The 15,050-nt window shown below is 42.3% G+C and overlaps 1 protein-coding gene across 1 annotated transcript; it reads left to right on the top strand.

Moving 5' to 3' along the window:
- The first annotated feature begins 1,993 nt into the window (after positions 1-1,993).
- On the top strand, positions 1,994-3,876 carry LOC134528702 (antifreeze protein Maxi-like). Its single transcript, XM_063362449.1, has 4 exons — positions 1,994-2,241; positions 2,290-2,438; positions 2,926-3,026; positions 3,697-3,876. Exons 1-4 carry the CDS (start codon positions 1,994-1,996, stop codon positions 3,874-3,876), a joined length of 678 nt encoding a protein of 225 aa, XP_063218519.1.
- The last annotated feature ends 11,174 nt before the right edge of the window (positions 3,877-15,050 follow it).

Genomic DNA, 15,050 nt, shown 5'->3' with positions numbered 1-15,050 from the left:
AGAAGAATCATATAAATACATACTATAGGATCATAAAATAAAATATTGCGTCAACATGAATTTGTTTCAAGAGATATTATAAAATCTTGAAATAAATTGAAGAAGAAAAACATTTCTTAAAGAAGAGTTCTTAAATATTTTTTAATGTAGTTAATACTTTAAATGGCTAAGTGCTAATCTGAATCTTTGGGGACCTTACAATTTAACCAAACTGAAAGTCATAGTAATATTGTTGTCCAGCTTGATTCAACAACTACACTGATATCCAGCACCACACAAGTCGGTGCCCTTATTTGGGACAGTTGTTACAGAATTTACCGCTACTTGATTTGACGCCCTTACGTGGGGCCTGCCGACAGAATTCGGCAATCCCTTGGAGGGACAAGCTGTCAGTCGATGCTGCAGGGCACTACTCTTGTCGCTACTCATGTCAGTAGCGCCACTTCACTACCAGCGCTCAGGCCTGAGTACTGCCATCCATGTTTCAATAACTTACGTTTCTAACATTTCAATAATTATGATGGCATTGTTGTGCATGACAGTTTTTATTGACTTCGTCAAAATTGACTTATGGACGGTAGTGAAAATGCATTTGTAAATGAACTGCACAGGTAAAATAAAGGTGTTGTTTAAATGAAAAGGTTCATTGGTTTTGGTGTGAGTAGTGAATTAAGGTGTTTATTTCACGTATAAACATGTTTACAGAAATACAAGATAGAGAGAGCCTTTTCCTTCGCAAATCACTGTCGTTCCAGGTGGATCCCGAGCTGTTGACTTCTCACAGTCCTGGAAAACATAGACACGAATAATTGGCATTGATTATGTGAGATTAGTAACAGAACAAAACTCAGTTGATGATTTTTAAAAAAAGCTCTTTGAAACATTTTACTCGCATTGAAAGGCTACTGTCGACGACGCTGGTGCGTAGACAGTACCCACGATGTCTGTGGTTCGACACCAGGCAATATTTGCCGAACGCCAGGAAACCTATCTATCTGTTCCAGGATCTATACCAGAATATTCATGCCTAAACATTATGTTGAAGAATACCCGTTATAGCGATTTTCACTCGACGATAAAATATAAAAATCAAATCTATGAGGAAAGTTTCTTGAGGCTCGACTTTAAACACCATTTTTGGCTACTGCATTTTCATACAATTCCTTTTTTCTACTGATGTTCCACAATATAGGCATATTGTGTTTTGTAGCAAATATTGTAGCCAGGTAAATGCTAAAAGTTATGTGCTATTTGCAAATAAACAGGTAAAAATTCATAATATAAAACATTGGCCTGAATAATTACGTTGCAGTCACACAATAGAAGAACTTTATGCGATTTCGCTGACGCATTAAAAATAAATTGTATATTTTAATTTCAGAATTGTTCTCTTCATAAAAAATTATAAATGAGCATCAAACAAATAGTTCAACAAGGCAGGTTAGGTCAAGACATACAAGAGTTTCTGAATTAAAAACTATTCTGGAATAATGAACAGTTTTGTGCGAACTATTTGCTACGCTGTTAAAAAAAATTCACCTTCATTTTACAAAGAACGCTGGTTACTAATTATCCAGGGATATTAGTCATTTGACAGGTTCTAAGTTTAATGACTTTGATTTTGAATCCACGAAAATAATATCCGTGTACCAGAAAAACAATCAAGTACTTGTTGAGACTCTTGCAAGACACTCACTTATTTCTTCCATGCGTGTGTTTACTCTGGGAACAGAACTCGGAAGGCAAAGTACGGAGTAGTTGCTACGGAGATTCAGCTCTATGAGACGAGTGCACGGGAGCCGTGGAGGCGGAGGACACTCACCGCGGCGGTTAGCCCCACGGCGCCCAGTCGAACTGCTTGCCGTAGGCGTGGGCCGGGGGCGGGTGCGCGGCCGCCGCCGCCGCCGCGTTGGCCGCCGCCTGCGCCGCCGCCGCCGTGGCCGCGGCCCGGTGCACCGCCGCCTCCGCCTGCGCCGCCGTCTCCGAGCGCTGGATGGCCGCCGCCGCGGCGGCCGCCGTCTCGGTCCTGTGGATGGCGGCGGCGGCGGCCGCCTCCCGGGCGGCGGTGATGCGCTGCTGGGCGTGCACCGCCTCCTTGGCGGCGGCCAGCTTCTGGCGGGCGGCTATGGCGGCGGCGGCGGCCTCCTTGGCCGCGGCGGCGGCGCTCGCCACGTCGGCCGCGTTGGCGGCGGCGGCGGCAGGGAAGGCGAGCGTGTGGGGCGGCGGCCGGGCGGCGGCCAGGTAGGCGGACTTGGCGGCGAGCAGGGCGGAGGCGGCGGGGTCGTCGAGCCAGGGCGCGGGGGCGGCCCAGGGGCCGGCGATGCCCCTCTTGGCGGGCCGCTTGCCCTCCGGCCCGGTGGAGGCGGGCCGGCACAGGCCGAGGCAGGCCATCGCGAGCACCAGGCTAGTCTGCAACAGCGACCAGCACGCTCACGCAGGTAGCCAGCGGACCTCTCCAGATCAAACAAACACTCGTAAGCATTAGAGACCGGAAAAATTCGCGAATTCATTTCGCGACAGGCTAAAATACAAAAGAGTTACACCTCAGTGCTGCCTCTGCTATTGGCTCACAACTCACCTGGATGACTCTGGGCCAATGAGAAACACCCGACCAAAGCTTTATAAAAATTACAGGCTGCTACGTTGGGACGTCTCACAAGACAGCAGCCAATGAGTGGGTGACATTTGACCGAGTGTACGTATAGCTATGGAGTTCATCCTGCAGGTCATTGGGTCCGCGAATTTTTTCTGTCCCTAGTAATCATTTCAGAAACGAAAGGAGACTGATTTACTGTGACGTCCATTTATTTTGAGAATAGAATCAAAACTGATTTGGTTCGTCTTCCGAAGAGTTACCAACTGCAGTTTTTGGCGAGGAATGTGTCGCTGACGGAATGAACTTATTTGGAGTGGACGCGTGCGCAGCAGACGCGAGACTGCGCGAGGCTGTCCCAGACATCGGGGCCGGGAGCTGGCGTCTGGACGCTCCGCAGGGCGCCGCGGCGACCAGGCGCGTCCTGTCCGCCGTGCGGGAGGGTGACTCCCCCCCCCCTCCTGGAGTCACCCCGAGCCCGGAGACCGCCAGGCATCTTCCACTTCGTACCACGCACTGTACGTTTCGAACATTGGACACGCGAGCGACATTCCAGTCCGTCAATATCTTTTGTAATCTTTTAAAACCCACGAGCCGATCAGGGCAGAGTGTTGCAAGAGCTGGAGGCTGACGGTCCGGGGCGCGGAGGGGCATCACACTGGTCAGCGCAGAGACACACGGGGGAACAAGCCAGCACCAGCCGACGCACACTGCTGCATGCGGTGTGGGCCAGATAGTGGCGCGTGTGTCGGACACTAGAACCCTGGCATCCAGCCAGCGGATGTAGTTACACTAAGAGGGATGAGCGAATCAAAGGACAGCACAACATTTAACCAGTTCACAATACACGCGAGCCATGTACTGTTTGAAATTTTAATTTTGTACTTTTTTTTTTACGAGGATAGCCCTTGGAAACTCGGGTTTCCATCGATGTCCACTTGTGAAATTGCAAAGGCAGAGCATTAGTACCGTTGGCAAAATTTTCACAGAGCTCTCTGCCTTGTAATGACTTCCACAACTGGGACTCCAAGAAATTTACCTCGTGGAAAAAGCAACAAACGTGTTTGCGGGAGTAGCAGACGGAGAGTTGCGTGTGCTGGCAGGACATACAGCAGTCTGCGAGGGTCGCGGCACAGAGCGAGGTGTCTGACGGCTTGTACTCACCACTGGGACCTGCATCTTCAGGCGAGGGAGAGCTGGAGGAGGCGGTCTCTGACGGGGCCGGCGGGCTGGCTGCTGCCTCGGCTCCCGTCGCGCCGGTACTTATACAGCGGTCCTCGTGACCACAGTCGCTGAGCTCCGCTCCTTCCTCGACGGTAATGACGGTCCACGCCGCACCCCCTCACGACTGTCCGGCCGCGGGACTCTTCCGCCCCCCGGCTCCCTGAAATTATACACCCCCCACACTGCTTGGATTGGAATTATCTGGCCTGCAAGTCTGCACGCAGCAGATGTCCTCACTGCTGCACGCCACTGTGCTTTCTTTAAAGGACTATTCGTAGAGACCGGAAAAATTCTTCGCGCTTTCGATGACCTCTAGGATAGACTCCACAACCCCGTACCTACTCAGGCAAATGCCACCTGCTCATTGGCTATTGACTCGTGACACCTGTCAACTGGGACGCTTGCGGTTCGATACTTTTTTGGTTGAAGGTTTTCAATTGGCTCAAAGTCCTTCAGATAAACTGTATAAGCCAATCACAGAAGCAATATAAAGGTACAATTGTTTCGATTCTAGCATATCGTGAAATGAATACGCGAATTTTTCCGGTCTCTGCCGATCGTGTATCTTCGGTTGTTTTTTTTATTCATTGTAAATGTGTTGATAAAAGGATACTAATGGTCGATTAGGTTAGGTTAGCTACATTATAAATACTTTTAAAACATTGTGGTCGGTTGATTTGGTTAGGATAGCTACATTAAAGATACGGAAAAAAGAAAAGCGAGCATGAACTTCGGGGAACTTCGGGTTTTGGCTATCTCGTTCTGTGAAAGGAAGGCTCCCCATTGGAATTAGCTCGGGTGGAAAATAGCTTGTGTTGGATTTATCTGGGCTGAAACTCAGCACGTAGCAGATGTCCTCACCGCTGCACGCCACTGTGCTTTCTTAAAAAAACTATTCGTCCTCGGGCAACATATGGTCGGAGTATTGGGTTAAATGGGGCCAGCAGTTTTGCATTGTTGTTATTCGTATTCAAAATATAACTCTCCGCTCTATTTATTAGCGTCGGAGATTTTATTTTTTAAATATAAAGCAAAACTTACAAAAAATTTTACTCTCTTAGAAAATTAAATTTTTGGAAATAGCGCAGTCGGGTATTCTTGCTACACACAGCATTCCTATCGAATCTCTTAAAAAATTTTGTCTGATTAGATTCAGGTATGTGATATTTCTATTCGATTAGAAAAATTTACACCCATTTTTCACCACCGTAGTTCAATGTTTTGTTCTTATGAATCTATACTAATATTATAAAGCTGAAGAGTTTGTTTGTTTGTTTGTTTGAACGCGCTAATCTCAGGAACCACTGGTCCGATGTGAAAAATTCTTTCAGTGTTGGATAGTACATTTATCGAGGAAGGCTATAAGCTATATTATATTATCAATAACATTAGGTATCCTTACTAAAATATCAATTTAAAATCAAATGGGGTTAGATACAACATGCAGTACACGTACGAAGTGTGTGTTGACAATGCCGCAGGCGCTAGAAGTTTATTTCCTATTGCCTATTAACATTGTTGCCACGCACTAGATGCCTTATCATCCTTAATTTTCCCATACAAGTAAAAAACACCCGTGTGATATTAACAACGAAGCAATCAGTACCCTGATAAGAGTTCAATTAGTATTTAAATACTTTTTATCACTTTAAATCGCAAACCTAAACTATTGTTTTTTTTCCTCTCTCTGTGTTTAATTTGTTTTTTTATTGCCCTTTTTTTCAAGTATATATATTTTACAGACTTGAAACTTCACAGTAATGTTCCTTATGTTACGCAGGATGATATTTTCCGAAAATTAGATCCCATGGGTGGTTAAAACCAGGCAACAGTGGGTACTTTGTCTGCATGAGAACAGGATTTTGCATTGTTTATGCCTTCTGCGTCTCCATGGCAACGGGCATCGTGCGGCAGTGGCGTACCCACAAGGAGGGGCATGTATAATGAGCGGCGCAAGAGTGATCTGCCTGTAGACTGCCGTAGCGAAGTACGGGTACATCAGTTGTACGTTGCGTGCACGAGTCGGGAAACCATCGGTGTTATTCATTTTCTCTCCGGTACATTATACAGCATTTTAATAAATTTTCACTGAATTTTTTTTATTTACCATTACTGTAAATGGGAGATGTGGCTTAATTTTATTCCATTAGTATAGCCGTGCGAAGCCGGGTCGGGCAGCTAGTGTTATTATAAATGCTCAACTTCTTATCTTCTTGCACAAGTAGATTCGGTGTTATGCATTTTTTTTCTTTATGCAACCAAATCTACCCCCGTTTAATCTCCTAACGGATGTAATTGCGGAAAATTATAAATAAATTTTGATTTTTGGTAAGTTTATTTAACACAGGTAACCAAAATTTTAACCGCAGATTGATAATATCTCGAAGTATAATATTGCTATCAAAACAAATTAAAGCCCTTAAGGGTGGAATTTCAGATAGTTTTAAAAGTGAGTTGGTGATTTTTGTATAGTTAATATTCATGCCAATCATCTTACCTCCCGCGTGATTAGTTTTGAGGATATTTTTAATTTTTTTACCAACCTTACACTTTTTTTTTCTCTTAACGAAAAATGTAGCTAATATCACACTACTATTTATCATGTAACTTATTTTAACTTTCTTATCTTAGCTTTTAGTAGGTAAAGGGGTATGCATTTTTCTCTTTAACAAATAACCCACCCACTCACCCAATTTTCACCTTATTTGGCAATGAATTTAAGAAAATCCAAAGAAAATTGGTATGTTAATTATGTTTAGGCCTATTATTAATATCTTAACAAAATATTGATGGAATTGTATTTGATGTTTTTAGTATTAAACCCTTTTCACTCCCTTAGACGTTGAGGTTCATAAATTAGAAAAACAGAGTTGGTAGTTTTGCTTTTATTATGAATACATTGTGTTCATATATTGTTCATATTTGTTATTTGCTATGTTTGTCTTTATACGTATTTCCCCTCTATTTTTGTGTATGTTTCTGTATTTATTGAAGTGAAAACTTCTATAGGAAGGTTTGGAAAGGGAGTAAATTCACGTACAGTCGTCATCTATATGGTCACGTGACGTCAGCTGTGAATATATATATATATATATATACACATATATACACTCAGGGGTGCGCGCGCAGCCAGTACACATAACACAGGTCGACAAGTAATGCACACGACATATACCAATACATATCTTATTAATACGCGTCTTCAGTCCCTGTACATCAGTGCTGTGCATATGTGAATCGAATGTGTGTATGCAGTAAAAAGTTAGTATAAAATATATTAATATTCTCATATAGATATATAGTTTGAATAACGATGAAAACGGAGTCTTTGTAGAATATAACCTATAAATTAAGAATGATTTTTTAAGTACTTACAATTACTATACGATGCGTATTTTATAGTAATTTAGGAGTTATTTTACTAACGTTATTAAACAAATTTGTTGTGTGAGAATATTTTTTCGTAAAAATTGCGAAATAGTCTGTGGTTTTTATCAAAAATTAATTTGGATATCCAAAAATAACAACTGTTCGTTTATAGTTTTAAGTTTTCACTTCTGTCGACAGTCCTCATGACTGCTTTGAAATTTTTTTATTGGTACCTATGTTTTTTTAGATGTATAGTGCTAGACGTTTTTTTACACATTGTTTGTTGGCTGGCAATTAAAATAAATAAATATCTAAAATCTCAACTCCTATGATTTTTTAGTTATGAAACAGAACTATCCCACGTTTACCACACTAGAAGTGGAATTTCGTAAAGATATAAATCGGTTTAGTAGTAAAAACGTGATAGAGTTACTAACTTCCAAACGTTCTAATCTTCACATTTATACATTAGTAAGGAGTATGACCAATGTGAATACACTCAGTTAAAAAAGTATATAAAATATGGTGGTAAGAAATTTAGGTTGTCTTCTATTGCGGCATATATATGCAAGTCAACTACAGTTTTTGAGTTGATGCATTATGTGTTTAATGTTGAATAAATCCTTAATAATATTATAAATGCGAAAGTAACTCTGTCTGTCTGTCGCACTTTCACGCCAAAACTACTGAACCGATTTAAATGAAATTGGGTACACAGATAGTCTAGAGCCCGAGAAAGGACAAAGGCTAATTTTTAATGCCAAAAAAGGGTTGTAAGGGTTTGAAAAAGGGGGGGGGGAGGAAAAGTTCTATGGAAGTATCGTCATTTTTAGAACTAGAAGCATGAAACTGATTTTTTAGGCTGTTGATTCGATATAAATAAATATGACATTCAAAGTTTGTAAAAGTTTTACCCTCAAGGGTGTAAAATAACAATAGGGAATAGGAGATTTAAGTTGCAGGAGTTCATTTAAAAAAAAAATGTTTTTCCCATGGGCAACTCTATGTGGCATGCTCACGTGTATCAAATCCGCAAAATCTTTATGCTTTGGCAAAAGATGGGAAAACAAAAAAACGTAGTTTATAAAATGTACTTAAATAAACTCATATTAATACTTTATACTTTATGTACTTATATATTTAAATAATTTAATAAGCTATTTGCAGTGTTTCACTGCAAATAGCTCATTAAAGTATTTATAGTATGTGTCTTATTTGTAAAATAATTAGCCTAAATAATTAAAAATGCTCCCCAAAGACACTATTCCACGCGGACGAAGTCGCTAGCACAGCTAGTATGTCATATACGTGACAACATGCATGCTGCTTTGGTTCCGCTATTATTATTCTGGCAAGTTGCTGAAATTACTGGAATATGCAATTATCATCGTGATAGCGTAACATCACGCTATTTTGTTAGTTTTTAACCTTATGGATATCCCTATGTTTTGTGCTTACAGCGACAACAGAATAACTCCAAAGATTAACAGGTTTTGCTTGGCATACACAGGGAAATGAAAAACCAACAGATTGCATGTTTGTAATATTAATACCCAATACATATTGTAAAATATACTTCAATCTTAGGGGTGTAATTTTATTATTATCTATAGCTTATGTGTAAATGCATTAAAATTGATGTTTATAATTTTATTGAAAATTCATTTTATTACTTAAATACGTGATTGAGAAACTAATATCTAAACATCTGAAATTTTACATAAAATAAACTTTGTATGTTAGAAGGGTAGGCATACGTATTAAAATTTGTTTCTCTTGTAATGTGTTAAAGAATCCATAACATTATCAGCATTTATAAAAAATAAGAAATATAAACTGTGATATTTGTACATATATATTCAAGTCTATTAAACTGTGAAATTAAATATCAAGAACTAAATGCTTTGATTTATCTTCTTTTTTTTTTTTTTACAAAATTATAAAAATTATACCCTCTTATTTAGTATCAAAATATTTTGAAGTAAAATAAAGCAAATTAATATTTTAAGCAATAACAAACCTACAAATAAAAATAATTACTTTGCCAGTCGGATCACTCACTAAATTACAAAAATACCAAAAATAATAACTAAAAGGAGAACAGTGTTTCTTCCAACAACGATTAACTGAATCAAATACACTCTTATGTTTTTGCTTTATTTTCGTATAAATTTTTACACACACATAAAAAAAATACATTTCTTCTATGAAATTCTAACCACAAACAAGTGTAAGGATATGTACATGATTGCAAGCTTTTGGTAACTCAAACTTAACCACGAATGTTTGGTTTCAGTGAAATTTCATGAATTTAAATGTGGTTTGCAGCCTACTAACAGTCTTTTCATATATATATATATATATATATATATATATATATATATATAATGTCAACTAGTTGTTAATGTGTAGCCTCTAACCTCGGTAACAAGCAAATACGTGTGTTCTCATGTGGCAAATACCTCATAATACGAAACTCGGACACGAAAGTAACGTATAATTCTTTAAAATAATACCGAGCGTGATAAAAATACGCAAAATGTGTTTTTAACTACATTTCTATACGGGAATTACACATAGCTTCCACACCCTCCGCTAGAATTAGCCATTGGAACAGTTACGTCAACTATTGAATCATTTGTTTAGCAGACTGAAAATTTTCAACTATTTAATGAAACGGCTCCAATAAAAGAAGGGGGAAAAAATCTAAAAAAATACTTAACCTCGGATTTGGACCTGATTTTTGAAAATGAATTTTATTAAAATACTGCGCATCTTGTTAAAATGCATTAAAAAGTTAGTATTTTAAAGTTTCCTTCTGACTTTGAGAACTTCGGTTCGTGCCATCCACCACACATGGCAGCATCGTGGTTGTTACACATTTCCGTACCAAGCGACTTCCATAGTACTAACGAAATTACTCCCACCAACTGCCGTATGCCGAGAACTAAGATATTACACATCAAAAGAACATAAAACATTGAAATAAATTTCTGTACATAATTATCAAACCACTGATCCGCGGTGAAGTACAAAACTATCTAATGGTAGCAAAATACAAACGAGTTATTGACAAATAAAACATTCTGAACTACATAAAAATCTCTGATAACACACGAAATAACCATATCAGCAGTTATCAGCCATTATCAGCCGTTACCAGCATTTTCTAACCGTTACCAGCAGTTAACAACTGTTATCAGCCGTTACCAGCAGTTACCAATAGTTATAAGCCGTTACCAACAGGTTCTAGCCGTTACCAACAGTTTTAAGCCATTACCAGCCATTATCAGCAGTTTCCAACAGTTACCAGCAGTTCACAGCTGTTATCATCCGTTACCAGCATTTCTAACCGTTACCAGCAGTTAACAGCTGTTATCAGTCGTTACCATCATTTCTAACCGTTACCAGCAGTTAACAACTCTTATTAGCTGTTACCAGCATTTATAACCGTTACCAGCCGTTATATGCTGTTATTAACCGTAACCAGCCGTTGTCAGCCATTAACAAAATATGCGTGTGAAGAACATGCAGAGAGAATTCCGTAGAACGAACTAGACCATTATCAAGTCTTCTGCTAGATAAAGTAACGGTTCGTGCGTCCATCATAAATGTCTGATCTGTTCACCAGCTGGCATCACTGCTGGCGCAGGGGAGTTTGTACTGAACAGTTCACGCGGGGCGGCCTCGGCGGTCAGCGGGTCCGCTTGTGCGTGACCACGGAGTAGCTGTAGTAGTCGCGCTTCTTGTCCTCCTGGGTTATCTCCCTGTTGACGGCCGCCGGCCGGTACTCCGAGTGCTGCACCTCGGAGTCACCCGGGTACCCCGGCCCGGAGTACCCGGCCCTCGACTTGCCGCGCGCCTTCTTGCCCTCGCCGGAGGACTTCTTGCGCTGGTGCCGCGACGGGCCGAAGGGCTCCTCGCCGTGGAAGAAGCTGCTGCTGTAGTAGTCCTTCGGGGACGGCTTGAAGATGTCCTCGACGGCGAAGCTCGTGGCGCGGTCCGGCCCGTCATCCTCCGGGTCGCCGTCGTAGGAGGACTGGCTGGTCCTCGGGAGCTCCTCCGTCGCCTCGCCCGACGTCTCCGACGAGTCGTCCTCGTCGTCGTCGTGGCTGTACTCGCTCTCCCGGCTGTAGTCGCTGGACTCCTCGGGGTCGGCCGCGGGCCGCGGGGTCTCCGTGACGGGCGGCGCGCGGGGCCTCGCCGTGGTGAGGGACACGTCCTGGGGCCGCACCCGGGCCTGGCTCCTCGCGAGGCTGGGGGGAGGCTGCAGCCCTCGCACAGTCAGCGTAGGGAAGGCGTTGCCGCTCAGCAGGTTGCCCGCGTACGGGCTGGCGAACAGGGCGCCGGCCGGGGCGAACCCGGGGTAGTACAGGCTTGGGAACTGCGCCTTGTTGCTGGAGGAGGCCGCCGCCGGCTGGAGGGTCGCGGCCTGCAGGCTGGGGAACCCGCCGAAGGACTGCAGAGGGCTCGCGAAGCCGTAGTTGTTCTGGAAGGCTGGCTGGAGGTAGCTGGAGAAGGACAGCTGCCGGGTCGGACTGTACAGCTGGCCGGCCTGCAGAGAGGAGGCGCCGGTCTTGTCCCTGGTCGCGTGGGCGGGGCGGGTCCTGGTGACGACGGTGTTCCCCAGGAGGAGACCGCCGGGTTGCTGGCCTCCAGGGAAGAAGGCGAGGCCGCCGTAGCCGGACCCGGGGGAGAAGGCGAGGCCACCGTAGCTCGACCCGGAGGAAGATGCGAGCCCGCCGTAGCTAGACGCGGGGGAGAAGGCGAGGCCACCGTAGTTAGACCCGGAGGAAGAGGCGAGACCGCCGTAGCTGGACCCGGGGGAAGAGGCCAGCCCGCCGTAGCTGGACCCGGAGGAAGAGAAGGTGGGCGGGTTGTTGCTGGTCTGCTGGGGGAACACGGAGGTGTCCACCCGCGTGCCCTGCTGCTCCCCGTCATGAGCGGGCGCGGGGTGCTCCCTGACGGGCGCCGTGGTGTCGCAGTCGGGGTCCTCCACCTCCCGGGGCCGCGGTCGCTCGGGCGCAGCTCGCTGGGCCCTCCTCAGGGACTCGAGACAGCCGCCGGAGGCGCCGGCCGTCGCGGCCGCGAGCAGCATCACTGCGACCTGCGACACGCACACCTGCACTGCAGCCTCTGCTCTCTCTGCGTCCCGACACGCGCTTGTGTCCATCTTCTTCTCAATACTAACTTTTATCCTTGTCGATGAAATCATAGCTAGGGACCGGAAAAATTCGCGGGTTCAATGACCTCCAGTATGAACTCCATAGTTATACGTACACTCGGTCAAATGTCACCCACCCATTGGCTGCTGTCTTTTGAGACGTCCCAACGTAGCAGCCTGTGATTCGATAAAGCTTTGGTCGGGTGTTTCTCATTGGCCCAGAGTCATCCAGGTGAGTTGTGAGCCAATAGCAGAGGCAGCACTGAGGTGTAACGTATAACTATTTGTATTTTAGCCTATCGCAAAATGAATTTGCGAATTTTTCCGTTCTCTAATCATAGTTCATTTACCTATCAAACCTACAACTTTTATTTGTCTTTTACACTGCAGTGAAAAAAAAAGAGAATTTTTTTTTTTCCTTTAAATTAATCTGACTGTATTTTGTTTCAGTAGATTTTTTTTAAAGTGAAATTCATGTAAGTCATCAGAGTGTAACAAAAGTGTAAAGCTAAGAGGACAACGGGGAAGTGCAACGATGGAAGTGGGGTATCATCGACGGCATTTTCGCGTCATCTCGAGCTGAAGTGATGTTGCAAGAGATGTCCTCGTGTGACGAGTGGTGGCCTCGCTGGTAGGGCGCGGATGGCAAGTCACTGGCGGGGCAGTGTCGCGCACTATCTCCACTCCGGCCATCACTGGCCGTGCAAAGACATCTTCCCGGGGTAAATATGTAGAGTAGCGGTATTTGCGAAAAAAAATTGTTAAAAATCCGAAAATACTTTTATTCTATGCTCTTTTACTTCCTCTTTTCATTAAACCCGGCGGAGATAAGAAATTCCAAATAATTCAGGAGATATAGATTTTTTTAATTTTCATATTTGGGCGATATTTGATAAAAAAATTTAAAATTTCGAAAATACTTTTATTCTATGCTCTTTAACTTCCTCTTTTCATTAAACCCAGCGGAGATAAGAAATTTCAAATACTTTAGGAGATATCGAATTTTTTAATTTACATCACAATACCTGTGCATTCATGCGGCGATAAATATTGTTTCTTGTTTACGAGTATGAATTTTTTTTATCGCGACGTAGGTGAACGACTACATCATTTTCTACTAATGGCAACGGAATTGTACCCGCCTCTAACTTAGGTGAGATTTTAACGTTTAAAATTTTAATGTTTTATTTGTTATTTGTATATTTTTGCGCAAGTAATAAGTAAAAAAAAAAATACGTGAGTTCCTACTGTTCATCCTTTGTCCCAGTTTGTTTTGTCAAGTCAGTTACATTATAAATACTTTAAAACTAAACAACCATTAAAATTTATTCACATTATTTTTAATGTCCGCTTAGTTTGAAATTATTTATAATGTAACTGACCTGACATAATAAACCATTTTAATTAATTAGGCATTCACGAACACACGGCAAAATAAAAACATTACGGACGTTGAATGATAGCACAGGTCTTGTATGCAAAATAAGAACGGCGATATCTCCTAAAGTATTTGGAATTTCTTATCTCCGCCGGATTTAATGATAAGAGGACGTGAAAGAGCATATAAAAAAGTATTTTTGGATTTTTAACATTTGTTTTCCGCAAATACAGCTAAACTACATATTTACCCTTCTCGGAACTAACTCACGTTAGACATCTGTGGCGTTTCCATGTATACAAACTAAAATGCGTGCACTACTGCCATGATAGGTTTGAAGACAGATTTGGTGAATCGGATGAGAAAAAGTTCGGTTATGTCTCAGTCTACCTAATGGTGTGACACTCCAGGACACGGAGATAAAATTATGACTGCTTAAATAACGTCATGTAGCTAGCTACTTCCCAAAAGTTGAGCCACATATATTTCAACGTAAAGATGCGAATATTTGTAAATGACTCTTTTGAGTGATTTCTGAAAAGACATAAATTTTTTTGTTGTTTGACACCTGGTAAGGAAAACTGATAAACGAAAAGGTTTGTATAACTTACAGGCTAAAGAAAATTTCATATCCCCAATCGCATATTTTTAGATTTCATGATTTTTTTTCAACAAATGACAATACAAAATAGATTTTCTGGTGCCGATTTTCGGCTAAATTTATCAAAATGATCGGTTTAAAAAAGTATATCTAACGTTATCCCTATTATTTGTAATTTAATTCGGCTTGAACAAGTACATAATTGGCCTTTACTGACTTATGTTGCAAAGCGAGGCGCTGTCTGTTAACGGTATGATGCCCAGCCAGCCCACTGTATGACTGGAATGCCATTAGTAAAGACCTGAAAAATTCGCGGTTTCGATGGCCTTCAGGATAGACTGCACATACCCCTGTACACTTGGGAAAATAACGCAAGTTCATTGGCTGCCGACTAATGAGTCGTCTCAGCTGGTTTGTCTGTGATTCGATCCTTCTTTGGTTGAGGGTTTATAACTGGTTGAGATTCGTCCAGATGACCAGTAAGCCAATAGCAAAATTATCTAAGAGGTATATGTGTTTGGATTCTAGCCTATAACCGAATGAATCCGTGAATTTTGCAGGTCTCTAGCCATTAGGTTTAACACGAAGAAATTATAATTGCCATAAAATATAGCGTATTTTTTTTTGTAAACGCAGACAATTGACTGCCGAAATAATATTTTGGTGATACACCAAATTCTGTTGACATCGAAACAAATTTTGGATAATATTTCACGACTAA

The sequence above is a fragment of the Bacillus rossius genome, chromosome 1, assembly GCF_032445375.1.
Source record: "Bacillus rossius redtenbacheri isolate Brsri chromosome 1, Brsri_v3, whole genome shotgun sequence".
Taxonomy (NCBI): domain Eukaryota; kingdom Metazoa; phylum Arthropoda; class Insecta; order Phasmatodea; family Bacillidae; genus Bacillus; species Bacillus rossius.
Note: the sequence above shows the minus strand (reverse complement) of the source record. Positions and strands in the feature narration are given on the sequence as shown.